General features: G+C 28.8%; 1 protein-coding gene across 1 annotated transcript; it reads left to right on the top strand.

Annotated features, from left to right (window-relative positions):
* Positions 1 to 10,323: 10,323 nt before the first annotated feature.
* On the top strand, positions 10,324 to 12,418 carry LOC103860415. The gene has a single exon (XM_009138017.3). The coding sequence runs from the start codon at positions 10,576 to 10,578 to the stop codon at positions 12,148 to 12,150; it is 1,575 nt and encodes a 524-aa protein (XP_009136265.1). The 5' UTR covers positions 10,324 to 10,575; the 3' UTR covers positions 12,151 to 12,418.
* The last annotated feature ends 2,439 nt before the right edge of the window (positions 12,419 to 14,857 follow it).

Below are 14,857 nucleotides of genomic sequence, written 5' to 3'. Positions count from 1 at the left end.
AGAGCCCGAAATTGCCACGTCATTTTATTTATTTTTTCGTAAAAAATGAAAAACAATGCGAAGGAAAGGATCGAATCCGGGTTATTATGACATTAATATAGGACAGTTACCACTAAGCCATTGAAACTTTCTTGAACACATATACAAGAATCACTAAGTATGGAATCACAAACTCTTATGTACAATTACAATAATATGAATTCAACTTTCAAGACTCCGATACTTTGTTTTGTAAAAAAAAACAAGTAAGTGACTAAGCTAATATATTCTTTGAAAGTGTGAGAATATTGAAAAATATGAAAAAGCATAGATTTTTGTTTTCGTGACAAAGTTAAGAATTTTGTAAAAGTAAATTTAACATATAAATTTCCGTGACAAATATGAAAAAGTATAGATTTTTGTACAATTTTGACAAAACAACTCAAAACATAGTTCTCTAATGTCTTAATAAAATATTATTTAAGGGTGCAATAATTAAATATATCAATTCAATAAATTTTGTAATTTATAGACAAAACAATAACACAACAAATTTTGAAACATTTCAAATTTTGAAACATTTCAAATTTTGAAACATTTGTTTAACCTATCGATTTCTTTTCATGAGAATCCAACTGAACAAGATAAAAAAAAACAATTAGATTTACAAATATTTAATTACCATTTTATTCAATTTTGATTAATTTCAAGTTGTAATAATGTATCTTTTTGAAGTTACAAAAAATAATGTTCTTTTTTTATTACATTAGCATTATATATAGATTCTATATACACAAATAAATATAATATAACAACATAAGATTGCTTTCTCCGATTCATATGAAAATTTTTTAAGTTATCCACCAAAGCAAATTAATTAAATCAATCAAATTGTTAGAATACAACAAATTAATATATAATTTTATTTTAAATTAAATTATTTAAAGGTGTATTTTCATTAAAAACAAAATAATAAATAAGTAAAAATGATTTGATGGTAATTTTTATGACATATATATATATATATATCAATTCAGTGAAAGAAATAGAAGCTTAATATGGAAAAAATCTTAAATACAAAAAACTCTAAAAATTGACAAAAAAAACTAATAAAAATTAAACTATGATATTACTTGAAAACTTCTTAGACAATATTAATAAAATATTTTAGCGATAATTAGACAAATTTGATTTTTTTTGCCAGCCAAAATTTTATTATTAATTAGCATCAATTATTTCAAGATGTTTAAGAATGGATGGACAAAAAAAAAATAGGATGGACATAAATGATATATGAACTATGAATAGTACTTTGTAAAACTAACTTAGATAACACATATGCACATCCATTTTCAGTCTTTTTTGATGCCTAAATTCAATTACTTTAGAGTAGTTATTCCACAAAGAGATCGTATGAGATATTGTTTTGATATTCAGATTTGTTTCTTGACTTTTAAGAAGATTGATAACTGTAAAATGCCTTCTTCGAATATAATATGTCTATAACCGAGTCCCCAACATGAGACAAGGTTGTTTAAAAAGTAAATAATTTTATTTTTTTTATATTATATAATAAATATATATTATTTACTGATAATAAAAATATAGTTATTCATCTATCACATATATCTATGCAAATATGCGAATCAAGTACAACAATCAAACAACATAATAATTTTCACAAAGAAAATTAAAAAAAAATATTTATGTTATATAGTCTTATTTTATATTCTTTAGATAATATAATACAATATTATACATTATTTTTTAGAATTGAGAAATACATATAATATCTTATCCGCGCGTAGCGCGGTTAAAAACTCTAGTATCAAGTAATAAACAGATGGGATGATTGATTAAGTAGCAGATAGTCATTTATCTTTAGAGCACAAAATTTCTGCTCTATCTATTTCACTTTATTTGTCGTTTTAAATTTATACAAACAGATTATAAAATATTTAATTTTGTATTTTTTTTAAAATAAAATATTATTATCTATATACCTAACTATATTTTAACCAATAAAAAAATAAATTGAAGAATATTAAAATGAAAAAAAAACATAAAACAGAAGAAGTATATGTTAATCAATCATTTTAAGTATATAATCATAAATATTTATATTTGTTTATTTATTTTTTGGTTTGGCTACCTCAACATAATTGGTGTGGTTGCAGATAAGAAAATTTTATTAAAATGGAGGATTACGATTTATGACTTTATCAAATAATTAATCCTAGATTTTGATTCGCGTTTGAAAGCGTGAATTTGATTTTTAGATAGAAAATGTTAGTTGGTATTAAATTATATTTTTAATTTTGATCAATATATTTATGTTATTAGAATAATTATATATGTGTTTTTAATTTTATTCAGTTTTTGGGTTCTACTCTTTTGGGAAAATATAAGAAATTCAGTTTTCAAATGACATATATTTTCTGGACCATGTATTTATTAATTGATAGTATAAGGCATAGAGTATTAATGTTTTGTAAGGAAGGGAGTATTAATGTTGTATAAGGAAGGAGTAGTTATTAAACAATCAATAATATAACGGAGGGAATATTAATGATTTCGAGCTGGTTTAATTTGTAAGAAAGAAACGTATTCAATTTAAAATTTTACAAAAAAGTTCGGTGCAACACAATGTTTTTATTTTAATAGAATAGATGTTTAGAACAATGGTTTGAAATGAATGAATAACGATTATGTTTGAGTAAATAGAACATAAAAATATAGGTACAATATTATTATACAAATAAAGAAAAAATAACTTATGACATATTATTAACTTTTCACAGAAATTATATATATATTGATTGTAGTTAAATAGATATTGAAAAAAATATAATGTATGTTACGTTACAACTTAAACAAAATGGGTAGATAACTGTAAATATATTCAATCATTAAAAACTATATTTATTTCGTTTGGTGAATACCAAATGATTTATTTTAAATATATAATATATATATATTTTTTTCTTAATTTATGTTCACAGGTATAAAATGTCGTCTAATTAAAAATGGAAAAGGTATTTTATATGAAAGATAATATTTTGTATACAACTTTATGCAGAGATTATAATTAAATCCCTAAAATCAAATTCTCCCCCAGTTTGGAGAGAATCCGACAAATCTTGCAACAAAAATATATCCGATATCATATCCCTAGAGATAACCATATGAAACGTTCAAAAGATAACCGTATGAAACGTCAAAGTCCACGTGTTGAATAGCTCATTTCACACGAATTCCAAAAGTTGTTTGTTCAAGCAAAATAATGACGGATGTATTATTTATTAACAATTTAACATCAAGACAGACATATATTGATGACTTTTTTTAATACACCAGTGATTTATTCGAAAAGTTACCAGTAATTTGTATCATATTATCGATAAACCCATATTATACAAAGCGGAGTCAATACCGAAAGAAACAAAAAATTGAAAGAAGTAATTTGGATCGTATTCTTTTATGTTTTTGTTAAGTTTGATGTAGATATCATTTTTATTTTTAATATAAAATTTATTATTTTATGTTACATAATCATTATATTCTTCAGTATTTTTTATTATTGCTCGATTTGCGGGTTTGGTGAATAATTAATAATATTTTTATTTAAAAAATAAAAAAAAATAAAAAATTTTAATCTATTCCCACAATTCTAAAATGTGATCTAACTAAAAATGAAAAAAAAAATTACTTTGATTTGTGTTCGTCAATAAAATAATTTTTGGAGATTATACTTGCCACCTTATTTTACTTTGTAGAGTACAAATTTATATAATTGATTAATTGTTATCCATAGTAGTTCTGACGATTGATGTCATAACAATTGTTACAAGTTATTGCTCTCCTTAGACATTTTTTCCAACTTATTTCTAACTTATTTTCTTTTTTTTTAATTAAAGTATAATTTAGATATAATTAAGTGGACCCATTCAATGTTTTATCTTTTTTCTTATTTTTAGTAACACTAGAAGCAATGGTTTCTAGTGGTGTAACTATATAATGAAAACATCGGTGAAGAAAATAGCTTCGCCGAAAACTATCGAAGAGTTTCTTCTTTCACACCATGCTCCGCAACTAATCCGCCTCGCGCTATGACAGTAATAAAAAGAAAAAGAAAGATTTACGTTTTTGTTGTAGAAACAAAATCATTTAAAGCTTGAAATCGTGTCTTATATGATATTTATACATGTTTAAAAGTATAATAAGCAAAAAAAAAAAACAGATGACTAAGATGAGAATAATAACTGGCGATCGTAGAGGAAAATTGCAGAAAACTCTAATTAATTTTGGGGAAGATGAAGTTAAAATTACGAAAATGATCCTCATTAAAAAAACATGAAAAAATAAATGATTTATATGTACATGGTATATTGTACATAAAAATACACTATCCACATGTACAACAATTCTTTTGTACATGAAACGAGACATCCTTTGTTTTTGGTTCCACGATGATGATGGTTTCAAAGAGATGCTTATGGTACCCGGAAGGAGCAGGCCCAAATGGTTTTCCTAATGCAATCCATAATGATATATAACATACATTTGTAAGTTATAACATTTGCAAATTTAAATAGCATTCAAATGTACACACACATATCGTTGTCCACTTGTACAACGACTCACATGTACACCGGTGTATACTAGTATATTTTCAATATATGTACATCGCTGTGTACATACAAAAACTTCTTATGTGTACATATATGATATCTCATGTTTACCAATATTGACATATACACCAAGATTTAATATCCACATGTACACTTGTTTACCAATATCGATATGTACATTTTAAAATATTACAAGTAGCTCAACAGTAAACATATCTACATGTACACGTGTTTACCAATATCGACATGTACATTTTACCATGGTGCAATATTCAATTAGACATTTACGAATTTGTAACATAGATTTACAAGTTTCAACATTGTATGTTCAAATGGTGAATATATTTACACAAAATTTATGCCACATGAGAATTCAAAGCAAAGTCTACATTATTTTAATTATGTAAACTTTAATTCTTTCGGATAGAGCTAGAGATGTACATCATGTTCGTGTTAAAATTTGATTCATTCGGATAAAGTACACAAACTCCATGTTGCATTTTTGTTGTTATGTACATCTTATTCATGTACACGAATATATTGAGTAACCACATGGATACAATCTTGGCTCGACGTGCCCACGTGTTCCTATGTTTAAAGGTACATGTTTTAATGATGTCCACATGTACACCAGGGTGCACAATTGAAAGTTTGAAAATGGAATTGGGGACTAATATGCAGATTTAATACTATGGGGACAGAATGAAAAGAATCAAAAGTTGACGGACAATTTTTGAGTATACACGGAAAAACCAGATTGCAACATTAAAAGTATTGGGGTAAATTTGTGAAGCAATTTGATCAGATTGGGAATTTGAGGCATATTGTGAAAAAAAGAGGAAACTAGAGGATCAAAAGTGCAAAAAAGTGATATTCTTCCATTGATGTTGCAGATCGCACTTCTCGTCACATCTCGTTGACGACAACAGAGAGTTGGCTACGACGGAGCAGAAACACGACAAGGAAGACTGATAACATGATTTGGAAATGAAGAGGACGTCGGCTTGAGACGTGGAGAAGCCGATGTTGACGAGACGCGACAAAGAGTAATGACCACTGGTGGACGAGACCTCACATCAACAACATTTTGGACGGAGGAGCTGAACACAGAGAGGAGGAGACAAAGACACCATGGTTGAAGCTTCAATCAATATCCGCCATTGACATCGTTGTGTACTTTACTCAAAAGATAGATATAATAATATAGATAATAATTGATTAAATTTTTTTGAAGAAGATGAAGAAGAAAGAGATGCGGATCCACTTTATTTTGTTTGTTAGTCAAAACTTATGTTAAATAAAGTATATATATATATGTGTATATATATTAAATTTGGTTAAAGTAATAGACACTTAAATCTAGGCTACTTTAGTTTGATTGTAACAAGGAGATGGGCTTGGTTAACCAAAAGGGTTAAAGTACCCTAGTAACAACAACTGTTTTATTAAGTTAATAAAAACTTAAAAATGCATTTGGATGTAATATTTTCATTATATAATTGTTATGACATCGATTGTGTCCATATTTTATACTATGTAAGAAAATCAAGGAGAGATGAGCTGTTACTTACTGTAATGACCTTGTATTTCTCTCTTTCTTTTACAATGACATGTATTCGGCATCTTCATGTATTGAACTGTCCAAAGCGTCTCGATTTTCTTTTACATTGACTCTTTCTAACGCGGCTTAAGAAAACAACGATAACTATTAATGTAGTCAACTATGCAGTTCTATATTGAACACAAACATTCTTGGAAAATACAAATTTCGATGTTGTGAAATAGAAATTGATGGATACACAATCTTTGAAGACTACACATATGTTAGGAACAGAAACATCCGGTAATCCCAATCTTAATTCGACACATATAAAATAAAGACACAATCCATGATAAATTATTTAAAAGACGTTTATGAATAGATCAAAAGATTATCAGAAGGAAAACGACGATGAAATCATATTGAGCTAAGAATTCAGTGAGAAGAAGTAAAGCTAAATAAGCTTTAGATTTTTGTACCGATTTATGTATGTTTATTGAACTAGTTATTCTTATTTTATAGCCAATTTATTTTCCTTTTCCTCCAACTCGGCCTATTCCTTTGACCACTTATGAATCAAATGAACAGAGTTTAATTTACTTGATAGGGATTTTCGAGTGTATAATTCATCTACAACAATAAGCTCTTCCAGTGTATTGTCAAAAGACGAAGTCGATCTCGATGAATTTGCAAAAATAGTGGATTTTTTTAAAAAAGCACTTATTTTCTAATGATGTCGGGTTTTCAGTTTGGCGCTTCTAAGAGATCTAACCTGGTTTAATGCACACCATCAAAATCTCAAACTGTTGATCGTACCAATTGTCAAACCATTAAACATGATCCTGGTCTGCCTCAAAAAGTGGAATCGTTGTCCCTTAAAATGCGGGAATCGTCAAAAGAGAATTTTTCGTCTACAATTATGGTGTATTTCACAGAAATAATAACTTTAGTAGAATACTTTTTTTGGAAAAAGAAAACTTTAGTTTATACAAGATATGAGCCCGTTGCATTGCAACGGGTTTTGTTTGATTTTTTTAATTTAATAAAAACCATAAAATAATAACTCATTTTATTATAGTTTTATAATTTTTTTTTGCATATGTTGTTTGAGATTTATTTAATAATTAAAACTCATTTTCACATATAAGTTCAAGTTAATATTTGTATTTTATAATCATGGTGCATAGATGAATTATTATAAACTTTGTACTTAGGATTAGAAAAAATATTATACCTAAAAGTTTAAATTAAACACAATCCGAAATAAAAAAAAATTGAATGAAAAGTAAAAAGAAATGAAAGTCAAATACACCAATTGATTCAATGACAACATTATACATGTTCTTATGTACTAATTTTAATGTTTTATTAAATAAGTCCTTAAAATTTTATTTTGTTATGATTTTTTTTTAAAGGAAAACATTTAATTTTATAAATCTCTTTTTTTATTTACAATTAAAAAAATAAAAAAAATAATATTAAATACTCTTTTACAATTTTGTTTAAGATTTTAGAAATGAAAAATTACTGTCATATAACTTATTACAATTATCTTAAATCTTAAACAAAATTACAATTACTGTCATATAACTTATTACAATTATCTTAACTTATTACAATTATCTTAACTTATTACTAAAATCTTAAATCTTAAATCTTAAACAAAATTGTAAAAGAGTATTTAATATTATTTTTAGAAATGCAATATAAACAGAATCATATAGATTCTGTAAATCAGACTGGTAGCTCAGTATATATATTTTTCATTATGAGATTTTTTAACACATATAACAATTTTAAATATATAACTGACATGTGTCACAATCATGTTAATTATATTTCCATTAAAATTTTAAAAAAAGAAAATTATATTAAATAAATTGTTTTCAAATCTATTTTTTTAGGATTTTGAAAAAGGAAAATTTCTAAAACATTACTACTAAATATTTTTTAAAAAACTTTTTACTATTAAATATTTTTTAAAAGTAGTTTTTCTCAAAATTCATTTTTATTATCTTATTATATATATATTTTAATCATTATATATTAAACACATGTCACAATTTTAAATGTAAAATTATTATCAAATAATTTTTTGCAATTACCTTTTGATTAGGATTTTAAAAAGAAAAATTACTCTTAAATAATATTTATAGTTACTTTTTAATAAACACATGTCATAATCTTAAAATATATAATTGATAATTGTCGCGATCATGTTAATTAACAACTTTAAAGAACGAAGCTTTATATAATAAATTTGCAATTATCTTTTGATTAGGATTTAAAAAGGAAAATTACTATTAAATAATATTTATAGTTACTTTCTAATAAACACATGTCACAATCTTAAAATTTATAATTGCCACGTGTCGCGATTATGTTAATTAGCAACTTTGAAGAACCAAGCTTTATATAATAAGATTGGGCATTACTATTTTTATATTTTAACTTTATCTGTTTGAAAGAATAAAATCATAAATTGTAATAATATAATTCATATTCTAAAATTTCATCCTCTTTATATTTTAAAATTTAGTATAATTTATATTATATTTAATTTAATTTATATTTAAATATGTTTCTTATTACTTAGTTTTGAATATATCTATATTTGGATATATAAATTGTAATAATATAATATTCACATGCCATGCACATAAATAATAATTTTAAATATAATATTTCTAAAAATAATTCATATTTGGTCAGTATTATTTTTATATTTTAACTTCGGAAAAAAATTAATATATTATAATCATTAGAACCTCAAAAACTGAGAAGTTGTAGGGTGAGGTTGCTCTTGTCTAGCTTACATTTTAAAAGAAACAAATTTCACCTTACATTTTATGAGAAGTTGATAAAGTTAAAGCATAACTGGTCATCATAAACCTCACCTTACATTTTCTGAAATTTGTTTTAAAGAAACAAGTTTCATTCTCAATTAATTTATAATATCTTTTAAACAAGTAACAAGTGTTTGATACGCACGTTCGTGCAGATACTTTTTATTTTATAAATGTATAATTTTGATATTGATATTAATATTTTAAATATAAGAAATACATTTTAGTGTTATATATTACGTAACTCTATAATCTTATTATTTAAGTTTTTTATTCGACATTATCAATATATTGATATGTTTTATATGTTTTACTTCGTTATTAACTATTATTGCATACACTACATTTTTTAAATTCAATTAGTTATACTATAGAAATGATATTTGTTTAGGATAATTTACAATACACTTATAATTTAAAATTGAATTAGTTATACTTTAACATCTACCATTTTAATATTTTATGATAATTTATAAGTACATATATTCTTTTCAAATAATATAGCCATATTATTTTAGTAAACCTTATCGATATATAATATTTTTGGATGTTATAGTATTAGGTTTTCCAATTTTTGTTACTAAACTAAGATTTCAAAATATTCATCTTATTCCACATTTCTTATTTTAACAAAAAATATTTCATACTACTTGTATGTTTTGGTAGTTACCATTTCAAATCTTTTTTTTGTTGCGTAAAGTTAAATAGAATGGTTTCACCTCTTTACCGGAAATTCAAATATTGTAAATAGTTTCTTCCAGCGTGAATTAAACTCAAGTGATGATAATTACAGTCGTAACCCTTTTACCACTGGCCAACTCGACGTTGGTTCCATTTACACCAAAAAGGTTAAATTCACGCTGTGGATGATTATTGAGTTGAGCTGAGTTAATTACAACCAACTTTGAGTTGGCACAATCGTAAAAGACTACTACTGTAATTACATCCATTTGGATTCAATTCATGCTGAAAATTAATGACTATTTATAACGTTTGGATTCCCGACATAGAGGTGAAAAAACCATTTCGAATCGTTGTAAGGTAATCAATATGTTTCAACATAATCAATATGTTTCAACAAAACAAAAAAAGGAATTCGGTATGTTTATCAATGAAAATTGTTAACGCTGTTGTTTTCAATCAAATATATTTTTAAAATATATATATCATCCATCCCTATTTTCTGTGATCGAAAAATGAATGTACGTATTCGCTCTAGTTCATGCAACACGTAGCTATGCCACAAACGAGAAAACGTTAAAACTCCACGTCCCTTCCTTAGCCTTCCTCCATGCAAAAAGAAGTGGTCGTGGTTCTTTATTAGCCAAATATCCAAACAAGAAAACAAGAGTATGTCATTAATGAGGATATTGTAGCGCCACAGATATATTATTCATCCGTGTCTGCTCCTCTGAGGGGTCTTTGATTAGTTTTATATCCTTCATGGCTTCTCCTCCACCACATACTCTCTCTATATAGTTCGTCACTTCCGATACTCACTAAAGAAATTTTATCTCCCACTTTACCCCGTCTAACAAACACACACATTGTCTCGAGAAAATAAAACAAGTTCAAGAAAATGGATCCTTGGTCGTGGATATGCGAGCTTCCGGAGTCCCACGACTTTGCCGAGTCTGACACACACGCAGTGTTTCAGCTCGCAGAAGACTTGACTCATTCAATCCAACTTAGGGTTGAAAGAGCTTCTAGCTCTGACCTAGAATCTCTGTCTCTAACTTTCAAAATGGTCGTAGAGGGTTTTAGCCATCTTAAATCATCGACCATATGGGTCTCCGACACGTGTGCCTTGTCGTCGGAGAAACCATTCCTCCCTCTAGTTCTCCAGCTCCTTCAAGAACTAATCTCCTACTCTCCTACCACAGGCGAAAGCACGTGCACAAAGTCTGAGCCTCTTGAAATCAAATCGGGTCCGGTTAGCTGGGTCATGGACTCTCACTCTCCGGAATCCTTCTCGTCAGTCTTTAATCTAATCCTCCTCACGCGTCTTTTCTGGCTATGTGTGTTCGACGCGCCTAGCGAAGTTGGCTCTTTCTTCTTCCAACACTTACTAGGCCCCCACGTGAAATCGCTGACGTGTCAACATGCGCCTGTGTTGAGAACGTTTCTCGCCTCACTCGGTGTAGACGCCGAGCTGTGCATCGTACGCGCTGCAAGTTACGCCTTGTCCAAATGGATGATCTCCAAGGAAGTGGGACTTGGGAATCTCGGCTTGAAACAGATCACAAGCCCCCTGCCACATCAATCATTGGGCTTTTCCTATGCAACAGAAGCCCATGGGCTGTGGAGCTTGAAAGGCTATTTCCCGATCTTGTCGATGAACCTCACAAATAATATCAGCTCTAGTGAGATGCATAACAACAAGATCATCAAGTTCCCGTTCGTAGAGCCCAAAGAAGCTGTCCTACGCTACGCTTTGTCACACCAACATGCCGAAGTAATCGTGCAGTTTGAATACTCTGTCACGTTCCACGAGAACTACATAAAAGTGAACGCACGCGTCGACAACATACGCGTCCACGTATCGAAGCTAGGGTTTCACAAGGGAAGAGGGATGGAGAATCAGATAGCAGAATGTTACTCAGACGAGAAGTACTTCCCGTCGCGGGTACAGGTCTGGGTGGGGCCGGAAGTCGGGTCCAACCACGTGTCCGGACTAAGCCTAGGACGGTCGACGAAGAACGAGGAGAGAGAAGTCGAGGTAATGAGAGTCCTAAAGGGAAATTTCGGGAAAGGGAAAGTGGCTCCGAGAGTGAAGGCAAGAGCAAGAATCTCAACCAGGAGAAAGATTAAGGATTGGAGAATCGAGCAGGAGTGTGAAGGAAACGCTGCTGTTTTCGATGCGGTGTTGTATGATAGAGAGAGCGGCCAAGAAGTGATGACGGTGAAGCCGAACCAAGAGGGTATGAAGAATGTTTTTACCAAGAGCGGAGGGATGGTTTTTGGAAGGGATGAGTATGGAGATGGTGCTGGATGGAGAGTTGGGAGAGAGATGGAAGGAAGTGTGTTGAAATGGAGAATGGGTGGTAAAATTTGGCTAACATATTGGCCAAACAAGTTGTGCACTTCGTTTTATGAGACTAGATGTGTGGAGTGGTGTGATGAGGTGGATTTGCCTTTGGTTCCCACTTCCTAATTAGACGCGCGCAAACAACACTTAAATGAGAAAGTCCAAGTAGAAAGATAAAAGAAACTGGGTGAATGTGTTTGTAAATATTAATTACACCTTAAGCTAGTTGTATTAGTATCTCAAATCAAATGTTTGTATTCGTATTAATTGCGGCATGTCCAGACGCAAATATGGTTACTACATATAGCTCCGGTAATAATTAATAGCTAAACTAGGGACTTTTATTTTATTGGTTCCATAATCACCTCTACTTTGAGTAATATAATAATAATATGTTGAACATATATTTGTTTTTTTTAACTCTGATTTATTAGATTTGAAAAAACAAACAAATTATATGAAAATCTCTCCATTTGATATAACATTTGATGACTCTAATAAGCGACAATACTATTTGGCTTATGAGGATTTACGTTTAACCGCATCGGGACCAAGCCGTTCTATGAAGATCCACGTCTGGGTTTACTTGCACCATATGTTGAAAATCTTTTGTAAGTCTTTCCTCCGCAACCTGCATAATTGTTAAATTGATTTCTCCGAGAATTGAAACATAGACCTACTGTTGTAGAAACATTAATGAACTCTTAGTCAAATCACTGGATTAAAAAGACTTCCACGTAGCATATATCTGTTTTGCTAATGATTTGTCTTTACAGATAGTGCATCCGTTTCTCTAAAACAATTTGTTGAGGTTTTACGAAAAATAAATAAAGTTGAAAAGTTTAGTAATTATTATGAGGAAATTTGCATTATATATAGCTGGGATATGGTTTCAAGAGGCTGGGCTGCACTCATATTATTATATACTAACCACCTGAAGAACCTAGAACAATGGTATATATGTAACTAGGGTCGGCCCGCCCTACGGGCGGGATATGATTTTTTAGCGATTAAGATTTGTAATATTGCTGTTATATTTTGTTATTTATGTGGTTAGATTGCGAATAGAATTGATATGGGTGATAATGGTTTATGTTTTAAGCTATGGATTAGGTGGATGGTTTTATTGGATTAGGGATTATATGTGGTATATTTATTTTGGTTTTCTATTTCTCTATCCATAGATCTCTATTCTTGAGACTTGTTTCTGAGAGCAACTCCAGCGTTTGTTCAGGTGTCTCACCAAGACCGAACCAAGGCGACTATTCTCTCATCTTCGAGAGAGTTAGTTTCGTTGAACCTGAATGTTTTCCTGTTATTCTGACGTATCAAGTTGTTAGGTGATGAGCTGAATATTTTAATTAGTAAGTTGGATTTTTTCTTTTAGACATGTTTTCTTAAAAAATTATTTGTCAGGATGTTTTTGTCGTGTTATGAAAGATTGTCAATTTTGAACTTTTATGTGAAAATATTATATATGTTTTTTGTATTTGTTTGTTTGATGTTGTTAATTATTTTTTGTTTGATGTTGTTAATTATGGAGTCATTTGGGATGATTTTAAGAAAAATGATTTTTTTCTCTTTCATTTTTTTGGGGTTACATTATTAGTACTACGAATGCAAGAGTGTTGTTTTAAAAAAATATTTATGCATTTAATACAAATAATTGTTAATTTGATCCAAAAAATAATTTCAGAGGAGTCATGATCAAACCATCACTTTAAAAATTAACAAAATCTCTAAACTTAGAAAATAAAAAGATTAAAATTAAACTTACGGCTCTAAACCGGTTTATATATATGGAACTAAGTTCCTAAAGGTAGAATAAAGCTCCAGTAATTTTTAATCAGACTACTGTTTAATTTCTGCAACATATAGTTCAAGTGATTGCTAAGTTTATAATATGTTATACCAAATTAAATTTAAAATATTATATTTAAGAATTGTGTATATATTTTTTTGTTTTTACATGTCACTTTTGATATTTTCAAATCCTATTATGAAACAAAAAAGGTTAGGAGCAATATAATTAATTGTTTTTCTTCAATATTTATGTATGTAAGTAAAACTGGACAAATGTTTGATGACAGGACTAACAATTTGCAAGTCATTTGTTTTTGTTTGAAGGCTTATTTATAATTTGATTGAGTTAAAACATTTTATTTATGTTGCACTTTTTATATTAAATTATGCAACTAATAATTAACGATTTATCTTCATGTTTTAATCAGTAACCAATATTTTGAAAATATATAAAATAATATAGTAAGTGTTTATAGTTTACTCACTTTTGAGATTTTGAAAAAACAAAAAAAAAAATTGATTTTTGGCTAAAATACAAAAACCTTAACAGTTTGAATTCTATGTTGTTATTCTCTATAATCAAATCACATGGGGTTTAGGTTTAGACCAACGTTTTTAAAATAAAATCACACAACACGAAACGTCTTCGTATGCCTTTTAAAAAACATGTGACCTATTAATTATGCCGATAATCAAATCACATAGGCATTTCAACAGTGGAGATATTGGACGTTTCTCGCCTTCTAGAAAACATGCGACCTTTTTTTTTTTTGAGAAAAGAAAAGTTTCTTTCTTTCTGTCTTACTCCAAAGATTTTCTAGCATCATAGTAAGCCATCGTAGTGGCATCATCATCGTCGTAATTGCTTCTGGAGGCTAACCTTCTGCTGACTGCCGAGTACTGTGTAGGTTTCGGATGCTCACCGTCCGCATCATCATAACCTAGTGCCAGACATAAATTAAAAAACTGCATTCCAAACGTTTTCGTTTCCATTAAGATATTGAATATCTTCTTCAGTGGAATCCTAATT

Source organism: Brassica rapa, chromosome A03, assembly GCF_000309985.2.
Source record: "Brassica rapa cultivar Chiifu-401-42 chromosome A03, CAAS_Brap_v3.01, whole genome shotgun sequence".
NCBI classification, from domain to species: Eukaryota; Viridiplantae; Streptophyta; class Magnoliopsida; order Brassicales; family Brassicaceae; genus Brassica; species Brassica rapa.
This window is presented reverse-complemented; position numbering and strand designations above follow the sequence as displayed.

What these genes read in the sequence shown, in the direction of transcription:
- LOC103860415 (XM_009138017.3), top strand. Translation starts at nt 10,576, where the DNA reads ATGGATCCTTGGTCGTGGATATGCGAGCTTCCGGAGTCCCACGACTTT.